The 13,915-nt window shown below is 37.9% G+C and overlaps 1 protein-coding gene across 3 annotated transcripts in view; it reads right to left on the reverse strand.

The window, feature by feature from the left end:
• The window catches only part of LOC126971165 (multiple C2 and transmembrane domain-containing protein-like), a 34,349-nt gene extending 20,690 nt beyond the window's left edge, over positions 1 to 13,659 (reverse strand). The window contains exons 1-4 of one of the 3 annotated variants that reach the window (XM_050817331.1): positions 13,421 to 13,651; positions 9,014 to 9,104; positions 8,148 to 8,284; positions 1,769 to 1,915 (exon numbers count right to left, since the gene is read on the reverse strand). In XM_050817331.1, coding sequence (XP_050673288.1) covers positions 1,769 to 1,915; positions 8,148 to 8,284; positions 9,014 to 9,104; positions 13,421 to 13,479 — 434 coding nt within the window. In that variant the 5' untranslated portion in view covers positions 13,480 to 13,651. Of the gene's footprint in view, positions 1 to 1,768; positions 1,916 to 8,147; positions 8,285 to 9,013; positions 9,105 to 13,420 lie in introns of those variants that run through there. The other 2 variants (XM_050817332.1, XM_050817333.1) reach the window with 2 other exon arrangements.
• Between the last annotated feature and the right edge of the window lie 256 nt (positions 13,660 to 13,915).

Here is a 13,915-nt window from a genome sequence, read left to right on the forward strand (position 1 = left end):
ATATGTTTACAAAGTAATATTGTACAGTTAAACTTATTATTTAATAGCCTGACTTTCCCGATCATCATTCTATCATTAAGAAAGTGCTTTATGTTATAGTAACCTTTACCACACAAACGTTTTTTTACCAATTCTTTTGAATAACATAATACTTTTGTTTTGAACATTTTCTTTGTGTTACCGATCAGGTACTGTGGGAAACTATTAATTTAATAATTATGCATTATTGCATTCTTGCGCACGCGGTGAAACTGGATAAAATATCCAGTTGAAGTAACCTTTTCGATGACTCATACTTTGTTTGCGAGTTAAGGTTTTGCGTCGCCAACGCATTCACAGAGCTTTATCATCTGTATAAAATAATATGCAGTTAAACGGATACCAGCACATGGATTAACTGGTGCCAATACAGACGCATGAGATATCCTATCTTTAACTCGCGGAGTGATTGGCTTAGTGTAGATTTCAGTGGGTTTGTATCAGCTTTACATCTGGTAGGACTTCAGTACTTACGTAACTTTTTTAAATAAAAAAGGCGCTTGTTACGTTTCGAACATAATTATTACCATAAGTATAATCATAGTTTTAGTTTTGACCGCGCTTTGAATACAAAGCCACGCAATGACAAAGTGTTCAGTGTACTTTAAAACGATGGAGTGTCATATTTTAGGTAAGTATCTAACTTGACGTTTTTAAATTTTTTTCAAAATATATAATTACATATCAATTACTAAAGCACAATACATCTTATTATGATAAGAGATAATGAGCTTCTTAATATGAGCGATCAATAGACTTTGAACATTACTGCAAGGAAATAGAGTGTTAATTTGAATGAATGTTCTTATGTTGTCTGTGTAAGAAAATTTATTGAAGTAGAGGCGAAACACGTGTCGAATTGTTTAAAGACAAATATTAGCGGAATTAACAGTAAAGAAAACTCAACCCATTTGGATTATCTGTGTAAGTTAATGTATATGTATATACAACGCCGATCGGACATTTTTGACGACCTTTTAATAGGCGATTGGGTGTCTAGCTGTTTATTTTTGTACGTCAATAACTAAATTATAATTTATCTAAGAATGCTGGAAGTCCGTGTTGTTAAATCGGAATAAAGATATATATAAAGATCTCGGAATAAGAAGAACTAGAGGTGCCGATGATTGCATGGTGGACATTTTGTGCACCCGTGTACACAAAAGATTCATTCCTACCGTGCGACTTATCATAGCCGGCGCTCCCCGCCCTGTCGAGCTACGCACTACGATCACAAATCCGTAGTGCGAGACGGGACGCTACCACGAACTCACCCTAATGAAAGACCTCTGAATGAATCGTGACTAAAGCCATATTAAATAAAAAAATTGGCAGTTGCAGGAGACTGCCTATAGAAGATAAAACTTGGAACTTTTAGTAATAAAATTAGAAATTCATAATGTTTTTTTTTTTTCACTAACTCCATACAATTTCTCTTATAATACATACACAGCACTAATGTTGCACAATACGTCAGATTTCTAGCTACAGATATACTGCTATAAGCATTTCGGTGACGCGAAGTCACGAGATTTCACCCATCCAAAAAGTGTCTAACTATAAAATATATTTATATTTTTTAAATTACTAACTTATCGCGTGCGCCAGCGCTGAGCATGTCGGTGACGCGAGCCCTTAAGATTTTCCCCTACCAAAAAGTGTCCAACGTAGCTAAAGAAATTTTCACTTCAATAAAGTTATCTGAACATGTAACTATTATTTTCTCTACCTGCCTAATGGATGTTTTTGTTTCCCCCTCTCCCAGACGGATAGATGCAAGTAGTTATCATCTTGTAAGTGTAACTTGAACTGCTCTCGCCATTTGGGATGTTCCGTGTTTGGTACACTTTTTGATTTTAACGACTCTGCACCTAATCTGAAACAATAATACAATCGTATCTTAATAACATAATATATAATTCTAAGCAATCCGTTAGTATACAAATTTATATAATAACGAATTGCTGAATTTACAGACGATGCGGGGCTCGAACCGGTGCCTCTCGGCTTCCGTCTGAGCGCTCTTACCAACTGAGCCAACCTGAGTGGCGCATCGATCGTAGATCTTGGTATATCTTGTTCTACCCTCAGGTTGTGGCTCCATCTACAGGATCTACTTTACAGTTGATAACCTACATATTGTCAACCCCAATAATTGCATATTTAGTAATTGACATGAGACGTCGCACTTTCAATTAAAATCAATTTGTTATATTAAAGTGATATCCCTCACTTATGGAATTAAATAAACAATTCGAAGTTTGAACTTATGGTATTAAATAAGAAATAAGAGTGTTGGTTGAAACAACAAATTCAGAGATGGATAGGAAGAAGAAATCTAATATGTATAATAAATCTTATTGAAAATAGAATGTGTTGGAAAAGGTCGATCTAAATGTTACGACAAATTACCTTAGTTCATAGTCACAGTGGACGCACTTTCTTGAGACGAAAAAAATTGTTTTTATGTAGGTATATTGTTTACAAGTTTAGTGCGAGCCACGCAAATATTAAACTATCTTCAAATGAATAGTAAATAATGAAACCATTTTTAAGTAGATTATTTTATGCTTAAGATTAGTTTGTATAAGTAAACATGTTCTTGTTAAATATGTAAGCATTCTTATCCGTTGGAAAGAGCGGTCTTCCCTAACACAGGTTTTGCAAACTTAAAAGGAAGTCCTCCAAATTATATTTATTAAAATGCTAAATAAATGTATATTTTTTTAATGGTAAATCCTAGAAATGGATAGGAGAATTACTGAAAAGTAGCAATGTCATAACACAAAAAGAATAGCTTGTATGCCTTGTAAGGTTAATACGATTAGAATAACCAGAAAAGAGTGTCAAGATGACAAATGGAGGTGGTGACGGGAGTAATTATAAAAAAATATACTTCAGTAACCATAAGTACAACAAGAGTTGGTAGATATTCAGAACTGATGGCATGTATAAAACGACTTATGGAAATCTAGTAAGTAAAAGATATTTGAAAAGAATTTTGCTTACCCGTCCGACTTATTTCTATAATTAATCTGTTTACGTAATATGATTCATAAGCAATGCCATTAAAATAATTATATCTATTCAACCTAATTAGACAGAAGATAATAAAAAGATATAATTTAAACAATAACAAGGTGACAAAAGATAAATCATATTATGAAATCTTACCAACAAAATATAAGCTATAATACTAGTGGCGTGGTCTCTTATTGAGGAGTTTTTTTTATGGAATAGGTGGACAAACCAGCGTACGGGTCACCTGGTGTAAAGTGATCACCGCCGCCCTCAATCTCTTGCAACACCAGAGGAATCACAAGAGCGTTGCCGGCCTTTAAGGAAGGTGTATGGGCGCTTTTTTTGAAAGTACCCATGTCGTATCGTCCCGGAAGCACCGCACAAGTAAACTCATTCCACAGATGTGTAGTACGAGCAAGAAAGCTTCTTGAAAACTGCACTGTGGAGGACCGACCGACGGAGGCGTGTCGTGCGAAGGTATAATTCGGCGGCAGGAATCAGGTTAAACAGCTCTTGGGAACACTTCCCGTGATAAATGCGGTAGAAGGCACACAATTAAGCAACGTCTCTACGCAACGCCAAGTGATCCAGCCGTTCACAGAGCACTAGGTCCCCGACAATTCGAGCTGCTCTGCGTTGCACGCGGTCAAATGGATCGAGCAGATACTGGGGTGCGCCAGACCAGAGATGACAGCAATACTCCATGTGTGGCCGGACCTGCGCTTTGTAGAGCGCTAGAATGTGGGCCAGCTTAAAGTATTGCCGTGCTCTACTAATGACGCCCAGCTTCTTCGAAGCCAATTTGTTTTTGCCCTCCAGATGGCCACGGAATTGGCAATCGCTCGAGATTTCGAGACCCAGTATTCCAATACTAGGCGAGGTTTTAAGGGAAGTGTTGTAGAAGAGCGGTGATGCGACAAATGGGGGGTTAAATTGGACATAGTTCAATTTACCCCATTCCGCGACCTTCCCGAGAGAGGACTCGATAGAAGACACAAGTTTCTACGGGCACTGGTCGACGACTTCCCGAGAGTGACCTGCATAGCCCCTGTATACGGCATCACCAGTACTGTCGTCTGCATAGCAATTTATATTGGAGGTGTCCAACATATCATATATATCATTGATATGCAGAAGAAACAGCGTGGGAGATAGCACACAGCCTTGGGGCACTCCAGCGTTCACGGGATTGGGATTCGAGCAATAACCGATGACAACGACCTGTATGCTGCACCCTGTGAGGAAGCTGGAGGTCCACTTGCATAAGCTCTTGGGAAGCGCAAATGATGGAAGTTTTGAGAGGAGCGCCTTGTGCCATACACGAACAAAGGCCTTCGCTATATCCAAGCTTACTGCCAGGCCTTGTCCCTTGCTTTTAATATCCGCCACCCATCTATGTGTTAGGTATACCAGAAGATCGCCTGCCAACTGACCATGGCGAAAGCCATACTGCCGGTCGTTAATCAACAGGTGACCCTCAATGTATACCAAGAGCTGGCGGTTAATTATGCTCTCCATGATTTGGGAGAGCAGGGAGGTAATAGGAGGCAATAGGCCTGTAGTTTGCCGGATCCGAACTGTCTCCTTTGTTTGGATCGGATCGACAAGGGCTGACTTCCATGAGACAGGGACTACGCCTTACTGAACTGTACTTCGGGCATAGAGCTCTGATACGGCGGGATGGTCGGCGGTGTTTTTCCGCTGTCGTCAAGAGTCGAGGTGGAGGCAAAAAGAGTGCACAGGAGATCAGCTTCTCTTTTGCCGTATGGGCCAGAGTGTCATTACTCATGTGCAACGGCGGCATGGACGGCTGGGGGAAGTTAGCAAGAGCAGCTTTCGCCAACGACCAGAACTTGCGTGTTCCGGTCGGATAACTGGAAAGCTGCTCCCCGATTTTGACGACGTGCTTATATTTCGCACGGGCGATTTGCCGCTTAAAAAATCTGGAGGCACGGTTGTATTTCCTCTTTAGAACTTGGCAGTTTGGATCTTTGAGCTCAGCGCCGCAACCCAAGTTCGATACGCCTGTTTTTTGCAGTCAGATGCTGCTTTAACTGACACATAGAACCAGGGCTGTGATCTGCCACCGACCGGTACTATAGAGCTTGGTATAAAAATATCCATGCCCTGCAGTATCACATCGGCTACTGCAACGGCGCAGGCACTAGGATCATTCGAAGGGAAACAAACCTTGCCCCAAGGGTAGGATGCCAAAAAGGAACGCATCCTATCACAATCTGCTGACTTGTAGTGCCAAATGCGGCGGCTGGTGGTCTGCGTCATTGGCGTCAGATAGGCACTAAACTCCTCACCAGGCATTGGTCGGACGTTTCGAGAGGGGCGTCGAAGGAGACCTGGTAACTATCGGGATGTGTAGTCAGCAGAAGATCTAATAAGGACGGCATGTTGGTATTCACATCCGGGAGCCGCGTTGGCGACTCAACCTATTGGAACAGACCATACGCCAATGCAAAATTATGCACAGGTCGCCCTGCGTAGTCTGTGGTACGAGATCCAAGCCATTCGGCATTGTGCCCGTTAAAATCACCCATGACTACGATTTGCAAGTGCAAGCACGTCATCAAATTTCTTTCGTTTCTGCGTTACACTATGGGACCTGTAGACACACGGACAGATGCGTACGCGGTCCTCTAAATCTACGCGGAGCCAGAGAGGAGACAGGTCCCTACCCTCAATATTGCCGAGACGGCGACAGCAGATACCCTCTCTAACGTACACACAAACCCCGACATAGGCAAAAAAATATGCTCAATTTTGTACCCGGGGTACGTTAAATATGACGTATCACTAGGTTGAGATATGTGCGTCTCCGTAAGTAAACACAAGGCCGGCTGCGCCGTCTCAAGGTGGTGGTGGACGGCGTTTAAATTGGAGAGAATTCCCCTGATGTTACAAAAGTCCACATTAAGCGTGGAGCGGGGTGCCGTGGTGTTGCTGCCCTGTTTGTACTGTGACATGCGCGGTACTGTGCCCTCCCCAGAATACAAGGGGCAATGCGAATGCTCCCTCCAGGGGTAATATCTTTTTTAGGACCGCTCTCATATTTTGTTGGGGGGGGGGGGGGGGGTCTCACATTCGGTTTCCAACATATCGTTTCGATTGGTTAATTTTTGAGGGGGAATTGCTTAGAAAAAAATACTATGTTTTGATTATTTTACTCAGGGTTTTAGTCACAGCTGCAGTTGTCTTTATCGAACTAATTACTTTCTTGCCTGCTTTAGCGCGACGATACAATATTGTTTTAGAATTCTTAAATCTAAAAAAGGTCTCAGCTGATGTTTCCTCATAAAAGCTCTACCACCGATTTGGAAACAAATGGGGCTTTGAGAGATAAGAAACAGCGCAAGAAACTCTCACAGTACTCTTAATTTCACTCTTTAAAAAAAAAGAACATAATTAATATTGTAATATCATTGCTTTTGGTTTTGATTAATCATAATCTAATCTCAGCCTTAGATATGGCTGATCCCTTATTCCGGTGCTGAGTAGTAGAATTTACAGCGGAGTCTATCTAATGAATTAATTATTTAATAAACAAATAACCTAAAAATACTAGCTACGTTAGAACCGAATGATTAATGCCTACTACTCGGCTAGGGCGTGGTATATGCTTTTATAACGAAATCCCAGAGAATGTTCAATTTAAATGTATTATGAAATTTAAAAGAATTGTTATGAAATGTGTGTGCGGTAAAGATTATACTATAACGTCGTTTATACTTTCTTAATGATACCACAGATTGGGAATGGAGCGACCGCCCACAGCCTAAGTTTATTGTACGATTTTACATTGTAACCATATTTTTTATAATTAAAAGAAGCCCACTGAGTTTGTTGCGCCCGTTCTTCTCAGGTCTCAGGCAGACTTTTTGGCGTGGGTGGTAGATTTTGACTTTCAATAAGTGATATTATAACCTATTTTGAATAAAAATATTTTAATATGAATTTGATGGCATGCGACCTGATGTAACCCTAGTGGCTTGGCCACGGGGAGTACGCTGTGGGACACGACTTGCATCGACATTCCGGCTATTTTCTCATATGTAAGCTACTTAAGTTGGTGCTGGGGCTGCTGCTTTGACTTCCGAAGACAGCAGACGTCGCAAATATGTTGGTCTCAGTGACTCTTACATCTTTGTGCCGTTTGATGTCGAGACACTTGGCACTTCAGAGCTGTGGTCACTAGGATGCCATAAGAAAAAGGACGTCATCCGTTCTGGCAAGGCTGCGTTCGAGCTCAAACAGTATCCTGAATATGATAGCAGGAAAACTGGATTCGCCAATACTGAAACGATCCGTTCAAGTTCTTGTCCGATAAAAACACGCTGTCTCAGATTGATTTCAAAGTTATCCTATGTTTTAATTATGTATTAAGAATAAATTATATAATATTAACCAAATCGTAGAAATTTTAATATACTAACAGAGTTTTATAAGCCTGTTACTAACAAAATATGGGCCTCTGTTGCCCCAATAAAGAAATTTATTATTTTTATAAGGTTTGGTAACTGTGTCCGATCACCGGGGTGGTCAGCGGAATTTTCCTGATGCAATGAAGCTGGTGGCTTGGGCACGGGGAAGGGCACTGGTGTGTGACGCGACTTGCGTCGACACTCTGGCTCCTTCTCATGTCCAAGTTACGTCAGTTGGTGCTGGGGCTGCTGCTTTGACTGCCGAAGACAGCAGACGTCGCAAATATGTTGGTCTCAGTGACTCTTACATCTTTATGCCGTTTGATGTCGAGACACTTGGCCCGTGGGGCCCGGAGGCGCAGAGAATGTACAAAGTACTATATACGCGCTACAGAAATCGAAGTCGCAACTATTTCGGTCAACGGATCAGCCTAGCTATTTAACACGGAACTGCTGCCAGTATTCTTGGTGAATTTAATGTTATCATAATAAGTATTGTAAATACATGTTTTGTTTTAAATAAATATAAACATTATGGCATTAAATACCGATTGAAGAATACAGTATGAAGTCACCAATAATTTACCTATTTTGCTGCTGTTATTTCTTCTGCTGTTAATTATTAATAGAATCTGTTCAATTCATTTTCATTACCTTAATTTGCAGTAAATTCCTTGCGCTGATGCAACTTCTACTGCTGGAGGTAGATTCTTCGCTTCGATAAGTACCACCGTGACAATTGTCGTCCAGTCGTTGTTCAATGATTTTGCCCTTTTTATATATTTTCCCGCCTAAAATTATTCATAAAAGTTTTATATGTATATATGGATGTCTTTTTTTTTATGGAATAGGAGGACAAATGAGCGTACGGGTCACCTGGTGTTAAGTGATCACCGCCGCCTACATTCTCTTGCAACACCAGAGGAATCACAAGAGCGTTGCCGGCCTTTAAGGAAGGTGTACTTTTTTTGAAGGTACCCATGTCGTATCGTCCTGGAAACACCGTACAAGGAAGCTCATTCCACAGCTTTGTAGTACGTGGAAGAAAGCTCCTTGAAAACCGCACTGTGGAGGACCGCCACACATCCAGATGGTGGGGATGATATCCTAACTTGTGGCGTGTCGTGCGAAGGTGGACTGTCTGGCGTTACAATGTCACGTACAACGAAGCTGTGGATTGAGTTTCTTTGTCCGGTGTTTCTAAGACGATACAACATGAAACCTTCAAAAAAGCGCCCATATATTTCAAAGGGCCGGCAAAGTTTCTGTGATTCCTCTGCAGTTGCGAGAGAATGTGAGCAGCGGTGATCACTTAACACCGGGTTACTCGTACCCTTTTCCATAAAAAAAGGAATCACAAGAGCGGTGCTGACCTTACAAAGCGTTCAATAAACATTCTCTACTGCTCAGCAGAAACAGGTGCAGCGGTAGTAGGGCTCCACACGAAAACCGCACACACATACTGCTACTAGTTCAATTAAGAAAAACAAATGGTGAAATATTAGTATTTATATAATTACCTTCCCGTTTGATTCAAGCACTGATACACTTCTATTTGATTTGTAGGAATTGCTTCTTGTCATTATATTCATGAGAGAACTTGGGCGCCATCTATGTGGTTACATAAGAATCAATATTAAAAACAAGCTTTTAAAATTTACTTATAAAATATATCCCATTCTTCAGGTTGGCTTCATCCCTCAACATGGGACAAGGTACACAAACTCTATTCATTATCGTGGCATTAAGCTAAAGGCTTAGTGCTCATGTTATACGTAATTTTTTTAAGGTAGTTTACATATTATAGTTAAGTAATGTATAATCTTATTACTTTATAGATAATTTTTTTTTTAAATACTTATGTTCAACGAGCATTTATCTTTCTGTCGGTGTGCTTTTTATAATATCATTTAAATGCACAATATAAATGTTATATACGATTTTATAAGAAAAAAAGGTTGATATATTGATTTTAAGGCCCTAGTAGAACATACCTACGTGCTTCGCGCATATGGAATGAAAAATTTAAAAAAGTGCTTTCGACTATTTTAAGGAGTAACACAACTTTTTTAATAAATAATCTTTTTTATTATTTTTTTGTCATAAACACTAAAATTGACTGCTAAATAGCTAATCCTAAGCAATACCTAAGCCGCATTATGGACACACAGGCAAGATTCACCCACTAAATCTATAATAGGAAAATTCTGGGATCATTCGAAAGCATTTGATTGCATTGACTTCTTATCCATTAACTCAATTATTATGGTATAAAAAGTAAATTACTTATCTTATACGTCATACTTATCAAATTGAATCCAGAAAGTAGTAATTAATAACGAAAATATATCCGCGCTCTTTTAGAGCATGTGATCCAAATATGGAATCCATATTAAAAAAAGGACAACAAAATGCTCGAAAAAGTGCAACGCTGACACAAACAGTTATTTCATTGAAATGCAAAATATGAAAAACATCTTTCTGAAACAACGAAGTCTACTCTACAACAACGTAGACAGAGAGGAAATCTGATAGAGACATTCAAAGTGTTAACTTGTCACTACAATGTAAAAGATATCAACAAAACATCCAGCATGAGTCATAATACCCAATTAAGAGGACTTACATTAAAACTATCCATATACCAGTTTGCTAGCAACCTTAGAACAAACTTTCTATATTTCTACAAGCACGCGTCAGATCAATGATCTGCTAGTGTTAATAATAATTTATCAGGAGCTGTAATGCGAAAGGGCATGGCTCAAGGTTTAATCCTAGTACCTTTCTTATTCTTCATTTACATTTGATTTTCCATTTGTAGCCTCGAAAGAATGAGATTTTGTTCTTTCCGCAAACGATACTTAATAAGCTTATCATATTGAGAGACAATCATAAAATTTATATAAAAGAAACTTGTCCTTGGAAAACATAATCTAGATGGTTCAAGGCAAGTAATTTGTTACTTAACGTCAGTTAAACAAAATGCATTGAATTCTTCCAACCAAATGTAAAAAAAAGTATCAAGGAATATATAATATTAAATGGGGAAACATTAAAACAGGTGGAAAAACAGCTGATAACGGAAAACTATTATTTTGCAAAAAAGTGCGATTAGAGCCATTTATTAAATTCAATTATATAAGGATACCTTATAATAGAAGGAATGATTACATTCCAAATAAAGATATATTTAAATAATATCTTAACAATAATAAAAATCGTTATTCCATAAACGAGACTAAATAGGGTAAAATACAAAACTTATTTTTATATCTCGGTGTGCCGTTCTTTATTAAAATTTTTAATAACATTCTCTCTCTCCTCTCGACTCCTTCAAATATACAAAATATATAAACTATCCCCTTATTTAAAAACCCTACTATACGGTTAAAGTAAGTACATAATATTCAGAGGATAAAGAAGTATTGACGATAGACGCTCCTGGTCTACCTAATTATAATTATTTATCTAAGATTGTATTATCTTATGAATGTAACAATTGCAACATATTATTATATTATTCTTTCTGTTTGTATAAAATTCACTAAAATTGAAAAAAAACATCTTATAAGAATAAGTCACATGATGACTTTTAATAACACAAAAGCGGAACCCAAGAACACAATATCGTCTACACTAGCCTTAGCCCACTGATACATTATATTTCATCATTTCCTCCGTTGATTTGCTGGGGCGGAGCTTAAAACTTTTTACCTTTTGCCTAAACATACGGTCGGATATGGTTCGCCCGGACAATCGGACGCGGTCTGGTAAGTGGTAGCGGACGATATTCGATGGTATGTCACATTGTCCATCACAAAAAAATAAGTACATTACGATACAAGTGCGCAAAGTAGTCGTTCACGCACAAGCGAAGCGAGTGTAGCACGAGTATCGTATACTATTTTTCCTATTCATTTCAACCACTTTCATTATTTTCAAACATTCCCGCACTCTCAGCTACATTCCCACACGCTCTTGTCAACGTGTGGGAAAGTGGTACTTTGCGAACGCAAATGCATGCGCAAAATCGAACTTTGCGCACTATAATTGGAAAATGCTTATTACCGTCCTGAGCGTACCGTGTCCGACGTTGGACCGATTGTGTTTAGATATGTGTTTAGGCTTTATATGTGCTTTAAAGATCGTGTCTGCACTAGTTGCGTTCCACACCACCTGCCATAGCTCCAGGGAATCAAATTCAAACTATGATATCATAGCTCGCTGTATATTATATCCCCCTTATTCATAATAGTCTGCTAACTTAAAGCATTGCTAATTCTCACTCTGTCTTCTTCTATTGACCTGAGTCAGAATGAGAAAAAACACTCCTTAGCGGCTGTTTAAAGTTAGCGGACCATTATTAATAAGGGGGTTTATCTCTAACACTATCACTTTGTATTATAAAACAAACTCCTCCGCCGCATCTGTCTGTCTGTCTGTTCGTGATAAACTTAAAAACTACTGCACCCATTTTCATGCTGTCTTCAACACTGAATTGGAGGGATTTTGGGGAAGGTTTGATTATATAATTTATGTTTTTTTATACATATTTGTAAACATTAATGTTAATTGTTGGAGGTGTCGGAATAAAATAAGCCGTCTTGGAGCTTTTAACGAAAACGCTGTCTAAACCCTTTGAGATGTAATAAAATAATGTATGGTGGAATCTTATACAGGTCTACAGAAAAGTCTGCGATGACACAATGTTATGTCTATCTCTTGAGGATAGCACGCCATATCAATTTTAATACTTTAAAAAATTGGCAATTATAAAGCGGTACTATAAAAACTGTTTACACAAATACTACTTCTGCTTTTCACTACATTATTCCCGAACACTTACATCATTTTTTTTCTATGGACAAAACAGCGTCTGTCGAGTCAGCGTGCTGATAACTAGTTGACCCGACAGACGTTGTTCTGTAGATAATAAAAAAATACTGTTTTATAGGAATTTGCCAATAATATTTCAAAACATCAAGAATTATTTCGTAATAAATGCTCCCTATTGTTATATTCAAATTGTTTCACAGTGGAACTGTCAAATCGTGCATCACTAAATTCTCTCATAGAAAATATGTCCATACAAAACAAATATTGAAAATAAAAATAATTATGGTCCCAAATCAAAATAAAAACTATCCTATCTCTCAAGTTGGACTAAACTGCACTCCATGAAGTAATCCCCATTAAAATCCGTTCATTAGTTTAGGAGTCCATCGCGGACAAACAACATGTCACGTAATTTATATATATTAAGACTAGCAATGCCCAATGGGATAAGAATTTATACAGAGGTATGAATAATATGGTTTGATTATTGTCGGCACTTTAATCAAGTCTTAAAATGTAAAAAATACAGTTACAGTCGCATGACTTCTGTAGTTGGACATATGATATCGTAGACTTTTTGTAGATATTTTTTTTATGGAATTCCTATTCCTCCTGACCAAAAGAGCGTATGGGTCACCTGGTGTTAAGTGATCACCGCCGCCCACATTCTCTTGCAACACCAGAGGAATCACAAGAGCGTTGCCAGCCTTTAAGGAAGGTGTACGCACTTTTGATACGTTCTATAATACTGTAGAATATTTTTTGTTCTATCTTCAATAGATTTCGCAGCGCACGCGATGATAGATTTTTATGGCTAATTTTTTCACACCTTGGGTTATCTTATTGCATTTTTATTAGAGATCCTGTTTTTTTTTTGAAAATGTAATATAGCCTATGTTACTCAGTGAAGATGCAGCTTTCTAATGTTGAAATATTTTTTGAAATCGGTCCAGTAGTTTTCGTGTGAAAACATTACAAACATACATACAAAACACAAATGTTTCCTCTTTATAATATTATTTTAGAAATATATTATTAAATTAAAAGAAGTTATATTATTTATCAATCAAGTGTAGACACAAGATACGAACCTCGCAACTTTTCCTGATTTACTTCGTAGGGACACTTCACTTCCTGAAGCTTTATCCATCGTATAACTATTATTACAAAGATATACTTAACTTAAATTAATTAAATTAAGTTAAATTATATAACACATCACACACAAAACAATAATCACTAATGAATGTTTATTGAGATCATCCTTAGAATACGTTGTATCGAAATATCTAATCTGTTGTTTAATTATTTAGATAAGGATATCGCTCTATAAGTTGTTAAATCAGAAAGGTCATTTTGACACATATACTTATTCTGAATCCGTTCCAACATTCAATTTTATTTTATGTTATCTATGAAACAATAATCTATATAATACAGTTCGTTATTTTAATAATTTTGTCAAATAAATGTACTTTTCTTGTAAGCGAAACAGCCACATAACCGATCTATACAATCTTAAATACACATTAATCTATACTTTCTATTTTTGATATCACATAATAATCTTGATAAGCAACGCCTTA

The sequence above is a fragment of the Leptidea sinapis genome, chromosome 23, assembly GCF_905404315.1.
Source record: "Leptidea sinapis chromosome 23, ilLepSina1.1, whole genome shotgun sequence".
Classification (NCBI taxonomy): domain Eukaryota; kingdom Metazoa; phylum Arthropoda; class Insecta; order Lepidoptera; family Pieridae; genus Leptidea; species Leptidea sinapis.